The sequence below is a fragment of the Macaca thibetana genome, chromosome 15 (assembly GCF_024542745.1).
Source record: "Macaca thibetana thibetana isolate TM-01 chromosome 15, ASM2454274v1, whole genome shotgun sequence".
NCBI lineage: Eukaryota > Metazoa > Chordata > Mammalia > Primates > Cercopithecidae > Macaca > Macaca thibetana.
The window spans coordinates 59,602,817-59,619,488 of record NC_065592.1 but is presented as its reverse complement, the minus strand read 5'-3'; the positions used below and the strand labels follow the sequence as shown (position 1 = coordinate 59,619,488).

The 16,672-nt window shown below is 37.5% G+C and overlaps 1 protein-coding gene across 11 annotated transcripts in view; it reads left to right on the top strand.

Moving 5' to 3' along the window:
- Positions 1 to 6,991, top strand: part of FOCAD (focadhesin) — a 312,387-nt gene extending 305,396 nt beyond the window's left edge. For all 11 annotated transcript variants that reach the window (XM_050761318.1, XM_050761319.1, XM_050761315.1 and 8 more), the window contains 3 exons: positions 1,114 to 1,365; positions 4,245 to 4,320; positions 6,597 to 6,991. In XM_050761318.1, the coding sequence (XP_050617275.1) occupies positions 1,114 to 1,365; positions 4,245 to 4,320; positions 6,597 to 6,670 (402 nt within the window). In that variant the 3' untranslated portion in view covers positions 6,671 to 6,991. The remainder of the gene's footprint in view (positions 1 to 1,113; positions 1,366 to 4,244; positions 4,321 to 6,596) is intronic.
- Positions 6,992 to 16,672: the final 9,681 nt, after the last annotated feature.

The following is a 16,672-nucleotide window of genomic DNA, read 5'->3' as shown; positions in this document are numbered from 1 at the left end:
AGGTTTGCGTGAGTTTAAAAATAAAGGATTAGTAAATAAAATGAAGATAGCCCTTTCCTGCTTTCTTCATTGTGTTGTCTTAGCTGGCAGCTGTGCATTTTGTAATAGTAGAATGTTTTTTCTGTAGGCATGCTTCGTGAGTATTCTGTTTACTATGTGAGTCAAATTTGCATAACCTGGGGTGTTTTTTGAAATTCTGCCCAGTTTTTCTGAAGAGTTGTATGTCTTGTTGAATTTTAATTTGTGAGTTTAGGAATTTTAAGAGATTAGGAAGTACTTTTTAAACTTTTTTTGAACTTGCATGATCTGTCCTCTTTCTTCTGATTTCCTAAATTTTTATTAACTTTCTCTGTTTTCTTACAAAAACCTTAAAACACTGAGAAAATACAGATAAGCAGAAAGAAGTGTTGTTTAAATCACAGTAATCGAGCTACTCAGAGGTGGCTTCTGTAATCACCACTTCTATAATTGTCTAGATTAGTCTGAAATCTAAATGGATAGATCCTGGACAGGTTTTTAAAATGCTTGAAGAAGCTGGGCATAACGGTACATGTCTATAGTCCCAGCCACTTGGGAGGCCGAAGCAGGAGGATTTCTTGTGCTCAAGAGTTCAAGACCACTCTGGGCAACATAGTGAGACCCCATGTCTTAAAACACTTGCCTTAAAAAAAATGAAGACTTGCTCAAAAGTAGAATCAGAGTATACATATTTTTAAAAATTAGTTTTACCTACATAGTGATAAATATTTCTTCATTTTGTAAGCTCTTTGAAAACATCAAAACAGGAACGTTTGGATCTTGATGTGATTAGGAATTGAATAAATGATGTTTCTCCTGAAATGTTAGAGCAATAATAATGAAACTGTTGGGTCTTCTGCCTTCACATAAAGGTACCTCAAAATCTTCTAACGCCCAAAAACATCACTTCATTAAACATGGAAACTGAGTTTACTGTTCAGTTCAGTTCCTCTTCTGGGTGGGGGTAGGGCAGGAGGGACTGGTTGGGAGAAGGGGAAGATGACATTGCCTCACGATGGGGGCTGTGTATGTGAACATGTGTTACTTTGAATTGTTAAAACATGTGACCTAACGTCATTTCTATTTTCATCGTAGGCTTTGGACTTCTTCTTGCTGATATTTGCAACCGCAGTGGTTGCATGGGCCGACCACGCTGCCCCTCTCCTCCTCGGTCTCAGTGCCAGTTGGTTGCCATGGCATCAGGAGAATGGCCCGGCTGGGCCAGTACCAAGCTTCCTTGGCAGGAGTCCAATGCACAGGGTCACTCTGCAGGAAGTTCTCACTCTGCTTCCCAATAGCATGGCTCTGCTGCTGCAGAAAGAGCCATGGAAGGAACAGACCCAGAAGGTGAGGCTGGCAGCCAGCTGCTTAGCAGGGCAGGCAGCCATTGTCTCTTCAGCAGTTTCTACTGTAGAATTGAGGTGGGAGTTAAGTACATCTTGAATCACACCACAGGCTTTCCTACTCAGCCCCAAATCTCAGCCAGATGCAGAGTCTCAGAGTTTGAGGCTAGCCCAGGCTCGGGACAACTGCTGATTAAAAACAACAGTAAGGTGGCAACTTGCTTATAGCTGGGGGTGAGGTGGAGGAAAAGCCCACACTTTCGTTCATTTATTGAAGGCACGTGTTTTCTTGATCCTGGAGAGGAAAGGGTGAGTATGTCTCAGAGCTCAGAATCTCAAGGTGAGGGTAGACAGGAAGGCAAATTCAGAATTGCAAAGGGTGTGATAAGTAAGATACGGTAGTGATGAGCAAGGGAGGGAGTTGGTCAACAATGCCTGGGTGGGTCAGGAAGTTTTCTGCCAGGAAATGTGGGTCGGGAGCATCCATCTTCTTGTAGAATCTTTAAGGTTCCCCGTAGCTTATTCCCTTGCACAGATATGCTCCAGGTACCCAGTGTGCCCTGGTCTGTGCTAGATGCCAAACAGAGCTTTGTAAAGGTCTAATAGTGTCACCCTTGCCCTCAGGAAAACCCAAATTGTTTAGTTTGCTGTTCAGTCTAGTTCCTCTTCTGGAGTAGGGGTGGGGCAGGAGAAGGAGTTGGGTGAAGGGGAAGATGACATTGTGTCATGTTGGGGTCTTTGTATGTGAACATGTGTTACTTTGAATTTTTAAAACATATGACCCAAAAGGAAACATCTTTTGGTTTTTAATATTGAGGTTCCCCAGGCTACTAGCTGTTCTGCAAAGCATGTGGTAATACTGTGCTTACTGTACTTCTCATTATATGTTTCTGACCTGTCCTTAATACAGTTGGTTGGAAGATTGTTTTTTGAATCTCATTTAATCAAAACTGGCTTTTTATGAAGTTGAAAGCTTAAAACTAACTTTTTGTTGCTTATTCTTGAAATCTGAACATTAATCTTTAAAAGCATTTCTGAACTGTAGACCCACAGTTTAGCTATGCACAACTCCACCAAATGTCTCAACTAAAATGCCTCTTGTTTTTCTTAAACCTAATAAGCATTAGTATTGCTGCCCCAAATTTTGTGCTTTGTGTCCCATTTAAAATCAAATTTTGGCTGAGCACAGTGGCTCACACCTGGAATCCCAGCAGTTTGGGAGGCTGAGGCAGGCAGATCACCTGAGGTCAGGAGTTTGAGACCAACCTGGCCAACATGGTGAAACCCTGTCTCTACTAAAAATACAAAAATTAGATGAGTGTGGTGGCCTGTAATCCTAGCTACTCAGGAGACTGAGGCAGGAGAATCGCTTGAACGTGGGAGGCAGAGGTTGCAGTGAGTCAAGATGCCTCCACTGCTGTCCAGCCTGGCTGACAGATGGAGACTCTGTCTCAAAAAAAAAAAAATTCAAATGTGGTCTTCCCTTAAATTATTTCTGGACTGGGATACCATGTTCCCTTTGGACTACAATGTAGACCTCTTGCATTGATTATATATTTGTAGTGCTTGATTATTTTGCTTACCAGTAGGATATTATAGCACAAAACTGAGAAAAAGAAAATCAACAAAGAGAAAAAATTTGAATAAAGCAGGGAATTAGGAATATTTTCTTTTTCTCCCTATTTTACTCTTTCTTCAACCTAGCTTCTATACGTGAAACTAAAATGCCTATTACCTATCACCAATATATGTGTTTCTAATGAACCAAGATTGGCAGCATTCAGTCATTGATAAAATTACCCTGTATCCAATTCAAAAACAATTCTGGCTGCATCCTGAGAGATCAAACTCATAAATACTATGAGTGTCTACCTCATTTGCAGGATTTATTCATGGTTAACATGCTTGGCTCTTCCCAGTGGATTATTTTATGCCATTTCTCTTGCATTTCAACTTTCTGTTTCATATCCATTTGGGCACAACTGTCCTCATCTACAGAAACATATTTTATTTCAGAAACAGGGGCTTATATCTGATGTGTTTTCCATTTACTGCCCAGCGTAGGAGCCTAGACCAAGCTGCACACAGAGCCAGGTGGGAGGCAGTATGATGCAAAGAAAGAGCATAGGGCTCTGAAGCCAAGTGTACTTGGGTTCAAATCTTAACTAGGCTATACATTGAGAGTGGACTTCGGAAAGGTTTTTAATCTCTCTGGGCCCGTCAGAGTGATAAGACATAATGTTCCTGGCACACAGGAGGCCCTCTGGGCCCATGTTTACCTCCCTCTTAAAACCTGTATCAGCAACTGGGCGTGGTGGCTCACACCTGTAATCACAGCACTTTGGGAGGCCAAGGCAGGCAGATCACAAGGTCAAGAGATTGAGACCATCCTGGCCAACATGGTGAAACCCTGTCTCTATTAAGAAGAAACTACAAAAATTAGCTGGGTGTGGTGGTATGCGCCTGTAGTCCCAGCTGCTCGGGAGGCTGAGGCAGGAGAATCACTTGAACCTAGGAGGCAGAGGTTGCAGTGAGCCGAGATTGTGCCACTGCACTCCAGCCTGGCAACAGAGCAAGACTCAATCTCAAAAAAAAAAAAAAAAATTCCTGTATCAGCTCTCAAGGTATTCAGCAGGGATGTAGGTTTGACTTTGCCAGGTCATTTAACTAAATGGGAGCTGTGTCCAACTTTACCATATCTTATGCTTGGTTCCTGTCTCATCTGCTCCAGCTGGGGAAGGTATTGCCTAAGAACTGTAATCCCAGCTACTGGGGAGGCTGAGGCAGGAGAATCGCCTTATCTATGTAGGTCCAAGGGACTAACTGTTCTTTTGCTAATGGTAGGATTCTCTTCTTTGACACTATTCTTCATTTTTACCCTAGTTTATTGACTGGCTATTCAGCATCATGGAAAGCCCTAAAGAAGCCCTCTCAGCAAAGTCCAGGGATCTTTTGAAAGGTATTACTTCCATGTTTTATGCTCAACATAGGGGAAAAACCATTATTGTTGTCTGCGGAGCAGAATGACATTCTAGTGGTTGCAGGTTGCGTATCTCTTATCCAAAATGCTTGGGACCAGAGGTGTTTTGGATTTTGGATGTTTTTGGATTTGGGTATATGTGAACGTATATAAGGAGAAGCTTTGGGGATGGAACCCAAGTCTAAACACAAAGTTTATTTATGTTTCATACATACCTTACATACATGGCTGCAAGGTAATTTTATGTAATATTTTTAGTAATTTTGTACATGAATCAAGGTACTTGGTGTTAAGTACTTATGTGTGGAATTTTAACACAAGTGCTTGTGTTGTCATATTGAGGCTCAAAAAGTTTCAGATTTTGGAGGATTTTGGATTTTTAGATTAGGGATGCTCAACCTATATTGCTTTCTGAATGGGCTAATCTGGAGCTGTTTAGTGTGGCATTTTGAACCAGAAAGTAGACTTTAAAAGAATGCCAGTCCCTTTAAATTTAGCATGTATTTAAATTGTTTTAAAATGTTTTATTGTAATAGTTAAATATTATTTTAATTAAAATTCATAAAATTCAGAAAACTAAAAAGCAGCAAAGAGAAATCCAGAGTCCCATTGCCCAATGACAATTTTTATATTTTCCATAAGGACTTTTTGCTCCCTTTTGTGTTGTCTTACATATTTATAATCATATACAATTGAAAATACACATAACTCAAATACTGCCTTTTTAATTTTAACATTCTTTTTCAAACATTTAACCCTGTTCTTATACTGGCTTTATAAGTAGTGTTTTTAATGAGCTTCACAGTATCTTGCCAGGGAAACTAGACACTTCTCATACTTTCCGGCATTTAGATGATTACTGTATCTTTTGTACTTCTCTATCGACTTTGTTAACTATGATTGTAGGATCCACGAACATGGAAGATCTTTCTGTAAAACTTATGTAGATTATTTTACTCAGATCTGAGAAGTCATTTGGGCATTGGCTGTATGGAATACAATAGCTCGTTCTTGTCCTTCATGTCTGGTGACCTGGGGGTCTGGAGCCTACCAGCGGCTGCCACTGATCTGATGTCTCTGACATGCTGTGAGATACTACACTGAAACTTTCACCTGCAGAAAGTTGCCTGTTGGCCTATTCTGGAATAATTTATCTGGTCAGCCTGGAGTCAGAGTATGATCCATATTTTACCTATTACTATGGTATAGTTTATTGTTTCCCAAACAAGTAAGAATTCATTGATTCTAACCTGTCTCCTCATAGTGGTGGGAGGCATGTGTGTGCTACAACAGTGCTCCCACATGATTCTGATAAACCACAGAACTTCATTGAAAATCAGGGCTATGGTCTGACATGTTTTCACATTATCCATCCCTAGAGACTTGCTGCTAGGGCTTACTCTGTTTGCCCCTGGGAGTTTGTGCTCATTTTTAATGGCCATAATAACGTTGGTTGCTCCAAAGATATACTCTCTTAGGTCACAAAGGTAACAACTCATACAGATGAGGAAAGCAGTCATTTGGGCCAAGGAAGCTCATATTCACTTGATTATATAGTAGGCTTATTAGATTCACATACAATAATTGTGTAACTCTGGCTTACCTACATTCCTTCATATTATTATGTTTCAAATAAAATCTCAATACATTTGTATTAATATTCTAAAATAAAATATATAAAAAATTACTTAAAGGAAGTACACAGAACTTCCTATTTTAAATTGATCCCTGAGGGACCTGTGACAGATCAGAAATAGTTTGGACTTGAGGATACATGTTCAGATATACTTTAGTATGGTCATACTTGCTCCATTGAGTACATGAACCTAACTTTATTATAGGGTCAGGTTATTCATTGTTGTTTTTTAGCGTTAAGTAAATATTTAATGGAAATACCATATTCAAGTAGAAAAGAGCACAAATTGTAAGTAGATTTTTACAAAGGGAACACAGCCATGTAATCAGCACCCTCATCAAGAAAAAAAAAAACATCACCAGCATCCCAGAAGTCAGCTTTCATTTTAATTCTGCAAAATTTCCCATTAACTGATTACAGGATAACTAAAAAATAAAAAATAAACTTTACCCCCAATATTTATAAATTTTTTTTGCCATTAAAATTCTGCCAAAATCTTGATGGGACTCCCTAGCCTTGAACATTAGCCAAGTGAGAAAAAGACAAATTCTGTTCTGACACTTTTTTTGATCAAAATGACCTTTTCAAATGCAGCTATACCTATATTTTGTCCCCTTAGCCACCCTGCTGTCCTTGAGAGTTCTCCCAGAGTTTAAGAAGAAAGCTGTATGGACCAGAGCATATGGTTGGTGAACAGTTTTACAGTAACCAGCAGCATTCTCAGCTGGATGAGGAAAACTATATAAGTGGAAGAAGTTTTTCAGAATTCATGCCTGGGATTGCTGAGACATGATGCAGAGAGTTCAAGGTCATGAAAAGGTGGCCACATCACTGACAGCTTGACACGTGCCTCCTAAGAGAGGAGTGCATTGCTTTAGTACCTGGGCCAGTTGAGACTCAAACAGGAACTTGGATTTTCTTTATTTGGCTAGAGTTCAATGTGGAGATTTTCTCTGTGAAAACTTGAATAGATTATCTTCTCCCTGCTAAATTCCAGTAAAATAATCTTGTCAATTTTGTGCGTGTGACTTTTGTTTTAAGGCATGGGGGAAGGTGCCGGCACCACTTGGTGACAATGGCATTATGATCTATTTTCCATGAATCTCCATGAGGATATTCATTGACTCAATGAGTTAGACAAATTTCCTTATTGATAAAACACTCTTGGAACTGCTATACACATTTAAATAATAAGTATAACATTGAATATTAGCTAAATCAGATTCATTAATGGTGTCTATAATTTCCTTATGCTTTGTTCTCTTGAATGCAAGTGAAAGTTGCGATTCCAAATAGCTTTAGCCAAAGATTAGTTCACAAACTAAGAAATTTAAGAGTAGATCCCATCTGACACAGCTGCATCCAGTGAATCCAGTGATGCCATCAGGCTTTGTTCCTCTCAGGATCATTCCTTGTAGCTGGCAAGATGTCTGCCAGTGGCCTCAAAGGGAAAGAAAGGTGTCTGCCCACATACAGCAGAAGCAACATGAGGAGGACTCTGGTTCAGACTGGATCCCTATACCCAGGGAGGTAGGTCACATGTGAGTCTCTGAGCAAGTATCTGGGCCCAGGGAGGTGGGGAATTCTAACTGTCCAGGCCTGGGTCATATGTCCACTCCTAAGTCTCTGGATAGAGAGAGGCCAAGGCAGACCCGCCCAAACCACCTGAACTGGGGTTCTTCCAGAAGAAAGATGATGGGGTGCTGGATTGGCAAAAAAATGACAGATATCTCCCCTGAAGATCAATTTTTTTAAATAAGTACAAATCTCTGTCTTAATCAGGGTGAGTAGTGGACTAACGTAAATGAAGGTTTGTGACAATATTCTCAAGGGTTGCATTTTATTCAATGGCTTGAGACTCAACCAGCATTTAAATTTTGGTCTGTTTGCTAATTACTCTTCTCACAGCCAGTATCAGGGCTCCGTGTTTAGCCAATCATATAAACGTACTGATGCATATATGGGATCATTGGAAGAAAAATTATGCCACTGAAATAATGTACCTTTGTGTCTGTCATGCCATAGCACAGTGCCTGGTGCTGCTCAACCACCATGGAGCTTCTAGCATTCCCCTGTGGCCTGTACCTTCATGTTGTCACCAATGTACTTGCCACTTAGGTTTAAAATAGCTTTACTAGTTTTGTTTTCCAAATATATTACCTCCTTAGAGGTTAGGCTAGAGGAAAATGAATTTGAAGGAAGCCAAGAAGATAGAAAATTTACTCTATGAAACCTTATTCATCTTATTAATGTAGATTGCTATAATCAAATAAAGAAACAACTCTGCCCTATCCCCATCTGGAATTGAGTAGTGTAAATTCAGTTTATTCTCCAGAAACCAGAAGTCCCTGCATTTTTAGGCCAGATGTTCCTAACTTTATGGAAAGTTTCCTTACAAGTCATCTTCTGTTAGTTTTTAAAAACGTAAGTGGCCAAGACAAATAGCATGCTGAGATGTACTAACAAATTAATGTGTGGGGTTTGAGCCCTGATAGGTTTCTCAGAACTATCTAAACACTCTGACTCTTGATTTGAAAAGTATACATTTGGAACAGATGTTGGGATCCATGCAAGTGCCTAAAATCCTCTTTGTGTTTTATTTGTAATGTAATGGCTCCATGGTAACCAAAAGGCTGTTAATAATCTTTTTTGAAGTTAATTGTGAGACATTAATGTCTCCAAAATGATTTTAACCAGAGATAGTGGTACTGTAATTATATAAGGAGTCAGATTTAAGGATTCAGTTACTATCTTGAAGTAACTTAGTAACGTTGAAAGCAAGCAACAGTTTTAGAGGTTTAGCAAACACTTTAGTAAATTGCTGTTTTAGAAGAGAAATCAGATCATTTGGTAAAGAGATGGCACCTTCATTAAAGCCCGAGGGTAGGTCCCTGTTTGGTCAGTTTGTATTTCTGACCCAACCAGCCTATTCATAGGAACCACTTCAAATGGAACTATGGGACAGAGTGTGGCTGGAACCATTCACATTCTTCATCACTTTTGTGGAAAGACACCCAACAGCATCATCTTCGTTTATGAATGTGTGTCATCACTGCTGTGGTCCTGGACGAGGTAACATGCTTTTATATTTTCTGCGGGAAATACTTTACTGTGATCCTGGAAACTCTAAAATCTCATCTTAAATGTATGATATATATATAGTATTTATAAAGTTGTGTGTTATGTATTTAATCTGTTAATCTTCATAAATACTAAAAACTTCTTTAAAACTACAACTTAGCTCATCTGATTCTTGTCAAACATAGGGAGCTTGTAAGATCATTTCCAGCTAAATTATTAAATATGAAACTGAATAAAAATGATTATTCACTGAGGTTTGGTTTTATTTTTTGGATGAAATGATCTACCTCACAAAGTAGCTGTGAGGGTTAAAATAAATAATACAAAAATATGGTTTATAAATTATAAAATGTTATTGAAATGTTATCACTTTTGTGTTTCACTGCAAATAAATAGCTGTAATGCTTGAACACATTCTTGACATATGTGGGGACTTGGGAAGACAATGGAAGTGTATTAAGAAATTGTTCTTAACGATCAAAACATTCTAGAAGTAGCATGTTAAGATACTTATATAAGTTGAAAGAAAAACAAAACCAAAACTTATTAGTCTTCTAAATATAAGGTATCCTTTGATTTACAATTGAAATTCATTACCTAATTAAGCTGATAGATTTCTTGAAATATATTTCTAGATGCAGGGGTGGTTTTCTTTAAAGAGAGAGTTGCACACACAATTATAGGCATCTATTATGTGCCACTATACAAGTTTCTGGGGTACAATCTGAACAAAACGTGTTATCCCTGCTCTCATGGAACTTACGGTCAGAGAATATAAATCACCAAACCATCATGAAGTAAGAACAGAACATGTTATAAATGTCCTACTTCTGCAAAGCCCTTTATAATTTGCAAAAGTTTAATTTACCATATGTCATTTGGTCTTCATAATAACTTTAAGCAGTTAAGGAAACTGGAACTCAGAGTCATTCAGTTAGTAAATACTGGAGCTTGATCTCAAATCAAACCTAGTGCTCTTAATTCCAGACCACATTATCTTTCACAAGACCCCATCACTCAGCTGAATACCATGAAGTAACAGTAGACACCTACATTTATGTGATGAAGTAAGGCATGTTTTTACTAATTGACTTTCATATGGAATTAACTAACCTTATTTTAGATGAGATTTAAAACTCCAGCTACCCTTAGCAAAAATAAACTAGTTAGTAATTCTTATTTGGCATGTTAAAAACATGTTCAGAACTACTATTTAAGGATTTTTAAAGCCATAAAAATTCATCTCTGTTGTGAAAACATTGGTGGCTTTTATATAAGTAGTTCTTATTAGCAGTTTTCTCTCTGTCCAAAGCTGAAATAATTTAGACTCAAAAGTAGTGGTTTTCAAACTTTTCTCTGCATGAGGCTCATTTGAGGAGTCTATCAAAAGGTAGGATCCTGAGCTTATTCCCAGAGCTTCTGATTCAACTATCTTTAGTGGAGACCTGGAATCTGCATTCTAAACAGGTGACCTTGTTAATTGTGGCTGTTGCTCCCTGAACATACAATCTGAACACTACCCTGGTGAAACATGTCATATCAACATTAGCATATATATAACTCAGACCGAGAAGAATATTAAAATTATCTGAACCAATGGGAAACATTATAATTATTACAAAGCAATAATAAATAAGTGGAAGATAGATACTGGGTAAAGGGAGATAATTTTTAGCATATTTTAAACTTAATTTTAAATCACTTTAACACTTTAGTATCATGAAATGTTTTCTCCATATATAAACTTAAATAATTGTAAGATTCTTTGGGGAAATATTTTGGACATTGAGATTATATCTATTTGTACTTCTGAAATAAATACGGATTCTCACATTTGACAACTTGCTCAAGGCGGGCAAAGTAAGGAATAGTTTTAAAAAAGAAAAACATTAACTTAGGGACCTTAGTGAGATGTAGTTACCATATTATTAGATTGAAATGTCTAGTTTTCAGCAAAAAAATAAATAAATAAATAACAAGGCATGCAAATAAACAGGAAACTATGCCCCTTTCAAATGAAAACAAAACAAAAACTATCTCTGAAAAAGACTTGATGGTGGATCCACTAAAGGCTGTACAACAACTGCCTTAAGGATGTTTTTTAAAGAACCAAAGAGCATGTGGAAAAAGTCAAAAAAAAAAAAACAACAATGGATGAACAAAATGATAGTATTAATACAGAGAATATCTAAGACGATAAAAAAAGAAATTCAGGAGCTGGAAAGTAAGATAATTGAAATGAAAAACTCACTAGAGGTATTCAAAGGCAGATTTGAGCAGCAGAAGAGTCAGTATACATGTAAATAGGACAGTGGAAATTATTAGAGTCTGAGCAACAGAAAAAAAATTGGAAAAAAGTGAACAGCGTATAAGGATCTGTGGGACCCATCAAGCAGACCAACGTACACATTGTGAGGATCCCAGAAGGAAAAGAGAGAAAGAAAGGGGCAGAGAGAATATTTGAAGAACAGCCAGATAATGACCAACAAACTCCAAGTAGAATGAATTCAAAGAGATCCACACAACTATCAAAAGCCAAAGACAAAGAGAGAATCTTTAAAATAGCATGAAAAAATCAATTCATCACATATAAGTGTGATGAATATCAGATTTCTCATCAGAAACTTTGGAGGCCAGAATGCAGTGAGCTCCATATATTCAAAGTGTTAGGAAAAAAATATATCATCAACCACATTTCCTGTATTTGGCAAAACTGTTCTTCAGACGTGAGAGAGAAATTAAGACATCCCCAGATAAACAAAAGCTGATAGAGTATGTTACCACTAGACCTGACCCTGCCAGAAATGCTAATAGGGGTCCTGCAGGCTGAAATGGAAAGACACTAAACAAAAACTCAAAGCCACATGAAGAAATAAAGATCTCAGTAAAGAAAAATACATGGGCAATTAGAAAATCTACTACTTTTTGTTTTCTACATAGAGACTGTTGCATTTTTAAAAATTGATTTTGGACACACAGTGTATATAATTTTGTGAAACTTAAAGAAGTGATTGACAGAGATACAAAGAGCAGAATTTTTGTATATTTTTGAAGTTCAGCTGGCATAAGTCCAAATTACCTTCAGGATATTAAATGTCACCCTATGGTTACCACAAAGAAAACAGCTACAGAATATACACAAAAGAACTGAGAAAGATACTTAAATGCTTCACTATAAAAAAGTAAACTACACACAAAAGATGACAGTAATGCAGGAAATGAGGGACAAAAAAGCTAAGCTATGTAGAAAACAAATAGCAAAATGACAGGAGTAATTTCCTCCTTATCAGTCAGCTTCAAAAAGGAGGAAAATTCTGACATATACAAAATGGATGAAACTTGAGGACATTATGCTAAGTGAAATAATCCAATTACAAAAGACAGATACTGTATGATTACATTTATATGAGGTACTTAGAGCAATCAAAATCATAGAGACAAAAAGTAGGTGGTTGCCAGGGACAGGGCAGATGGGAGAATAGGGAGCCATTGCTTAATGAGTATAGGATTTAAGTTTTGCAAGGTTAAAAAAAGTTCTGGAGATGGATAGTGGTGATGGTTGCACAATATAAATTACTTAATACTACTGAACTGCACACTTAAGAATGATTAAGATACGATATTTTATATTTTACAACAAAAAAATTTCAGAAACAAGTTGTCTTAGATATGCTTTCAAAATATCTAATGGTTCCTATTTCATCTATGTTACTTAAATTTGAGAAAGTAAGCCTTTGTCTATACTGTAGAAAATGAAATAGGGATTTGGTGAACATACAGTTAAGACAGATAGTCAAAGAAATCAACTTTGCGATCTTGGTAACATCCAATTAACCAGATAGTTACTGTCTTGACTTCACTATGTCTGGGTTTCTTAACCTGGGGAACATGTACTTAAGTGGAAAAAGAAATTACATCTTTTTTTCACTAACTGATAATGAAATTTAGTACTCCTTTCCATTACAGATACAGGCAACCAACCACAGTAGTATTAACAATTGTGTCGTCGCCAAAGGAAATGGCAGATCTTTTTATGTTACAATTGTTGCAGATATCTCAAATTACTGTCAATCCTCATTTCTGTTTTAAAATAATTATAAATTCACTTGTTTCTTTTGGTTTTCAATTTTAAGAAGTTTAAGGTAATCTGGTTTAAAAAAATTAAAGCATTACTTAATAACGAAATTTTAATTTATTATAATGACCCAGTAAAGTGTAGTTCCTCTAATTTTCTCTTCATTTTAGTGATTGATTGTACACGTACTTCAGCAGTGTAAGTAGCCATCTTTATTGGGAGTGATTAAGATTAACCACCTAAAATTTGCAAAGCGTTTCTGTTCTCCTTGCACACTAAAGCTTTTAGTAACTTTTCTAAAATTTAGAAGATAACTATAAAAGCAGAAAAAAAAATGTAGCTTTTTAAAAGGATAATTTTTTAAAATCCAAATATATTTATAAATATTTCAAGCAGCCTAATACTCAATTGTTTCTTTCCAAATATTTACTTTAGTGGAAATAAGTGACCCGTTTTTTAAATTACATTTTTATTAATCCATTCTCACATCACAATATTTTTAATACCTTTTTACATAGTTACTAGATAAGATCTTTATAATTCTTTACCAAAAATTGAGTGATACATCAATGATGCAGCAATGACTATCAGTTATTCACACATTTTTTTTAGATCTTCAAGGAAAGTATTTTTCAAAACTGTGAGAACATATGACTTACATTACAGTAACTAGCAATAATTTAGTAATAATCCAAAACATGAATTTTCCTTTTTAAAAAGTACTTACTATATTTTTATACCTTTTATCTTCCTGTAATGTATGTGTGTGTCATGATTTTTAAAATTAAAAAGAATACAGAATGGGGCATCATTTGTGTATTTGCTAAAGGTTTACTATTTTCATCAGGGTCTTCTCTTTTGAGCTAGAGTATCACTCCGTCACCCAGGCTGAAGTGCAGTGGCTCAATCTCTGCTCACTGCAACCTCCACCTCCCAGGCTCAAGTGATTCTCATGCCCCCAGCCTCCCGTGTAGCTGGGATTACAGGCATGCGCCACCATGCCTGGCTAATTTTTGTATTTTTAGTAGAGATGGGGTTTCACCATGTTGGCCAGACTGGTCTTCAACTACTGACCTCAAGTGATCTGCCCACCTCAGCCTCTCAAAGTGCTAGGATTACAGGTGTGAGCCACCATGCCTGGCCAGGGTCTTCTTTTAAGGCATCAAAGCCTAAATAACTTAAAAGATGTTAATGAATACATGACATTAATGAATACTCTATCAGAGCACTAGGGACTGAATCCTGGTATCCCCCATTAAATTCACATATTAAAGATCTAATCTCCAGCGTGATGGCATTTGAAGCTGGAACCTTCATAAATGGGATTAGTATCTTTACAATAAGAAACAAGGGAGAGATGGTTTTTCCCTCTACCATGTGAGCATATAGCAAAAAGGCATCCATCTGCAAAGCATGAAGAGGAATCAGCTAGCACCTTGGAACCTCATCAGGAACTTAATTGTCTAGCACCTTTATCTTGGACTTCCTTGCCTCGAGAACTGTGAGAAATATATTTGTTGTCTAAGCTACCCAGTTTATGGTATTTTGTTATAGCAGCCAAGCTGACTAAGACAGCAATTAGTACCAAGAAGTACGGTGCTGCTATAACCAATACATAAAGATGTGGAAGCAGCATTGACATTAGGTAACAGAAGCTGGAAGAGTTTTGAGGTACTAGAGTACCTGGAAGAGTACTGGAAGAGTTTTGAGGGACTAGTTTTTTTGCTAGAAAAGGTCAGTATTGCCATGAAGGGACTGATAGAGGTGATTTTGGTCAGGGCTCAAAGACAAGAAGGTGGGAGAGAAAGCCTCCATCTTCATAGAGTACACGTAAATCACCATGAATAAAATGTTGGTAGACATATGGACAATAAAGGCCATTCTGATGAAGTGTCAAATGAAAATGAGGAACCTGTTATGGGAAACTGGAAGAAAGGTGATCTTTGTTATAATATGCCAAAGAACTTGGATGATTGTGTTCATGTTCTAGTGTTCTGTGGAAAGTAAAATTGTGAGCCATGAAATTAGATATTAAACTGAAAAGATCTCCAACCAGTGTTGAACCAGTGCCTTGGTTTATCTTGACTGCTTAAAGTAAAATGTGACCAAAAATGAAGACAGACTTGTTAACCAAAACGGAACCAGAACTTAAAGATTTGGGAAATTATCAGTTTGTCTGCATTACAAAAAGGTAAGAAAACATGTTTGGTAGAGAACACTAAGGGTGTAGCTGACCAGTCATCCAATTAGATTTGTGTGGGTGAGAACCACAGACCTAATCAGCCACCCTCGCAGGAACACTGCCAGTTTGTATTGAAAGGAATGGAGATGGGACAGAATGAAGGAAGACTGTTGGACTTCTTGGATTTGGGACCATAGAGCTATTCAGCTGTAAATGTACACTATTCTTCAAGAAAAGGAGAGACTGACCTCAAACGGTGATTCAGAGGACATCAGGGGTACCTTCTCAGTTTCAAAAGGGGCAGTCATTGCCTTGGTTTCAACAGGCCTGACAGCTTCTGCCTGGTGATATAGGGGTCATCCTCCTCCAACATAGTCCTGGGGGCAATACCTCTGCCTCACTGGGTCTTGAAGCCAGAGTATCAGGCCAAAGAGGATTATTCCTAAGCCTGAGATCTCATGGTGTTTGCTTGCTAGGTTTTGGACTTGTTGGGGACCCATTACACCTTCCTTTTTTCCTGTTTCTTGCTTTGTGTGTCCCATCATTGTATTTTGGAAGCACATAACTTGTTTCATTTCACAGGTTCACAGCTGGAAAGGAATTTTGCCTCAGGATGAACTATACCTTGAATCTCACTCACATCTGATTTAGATGAGACTTTGGACTTTAGCATTGAGGCAGGAATGAGTTAAGACTTTTAAGGCTGTTGAGATGGAATTTATGTATTTTGCATGTGAGGAGGACATGAATTTTGTAGGGCCAGGTACAGAATGCTATGGACTGAATCTTTGTGTTCCCCCAAAATTCATGTGTTAAGCCCTAACCTCCAATATGATGGTATTTGGAGGTGGAGCCATTGGGAGGTAATTAGGTCAGGAGGGTAGAGCTCTCATGAATAGGATTAGTGCCATTATAAGAGACACAAGAGAGTTGATCTCTCTGTCTCATGTGAGGACACAGAAGGACATCTATCTGCAAACTGGGAAGAGGGCCCTCACCAGGAACTGCATTAGCTAGTGCCTTGATCCTGAGTGGAATTCCCGGCCTCCAGAACTGTGAGAAGCGTTGCTGTTGTTTAAGCCATTTGGTTTATGGTGTTCTACTTATAGCAACTTGAGCTAAGATATAGGGCTTGGAAAGATACTTAATTTTCTAAACATATCTAATGTTTAGAGTGAGTATTGAATTATTAGCTCTGAAGACAGAAATCTGTCTATAAAATATGTTATTCTAGGCAACTGTGGAATATCTTTTCCATCCCTCCCCTCCTACAGATCTATTTGGGAACTCGGAAGTGAAAAAGAATACATGTAATTTAGGTTATCAAGTTTGGTTTCTTAATTTAATTAAATCTATT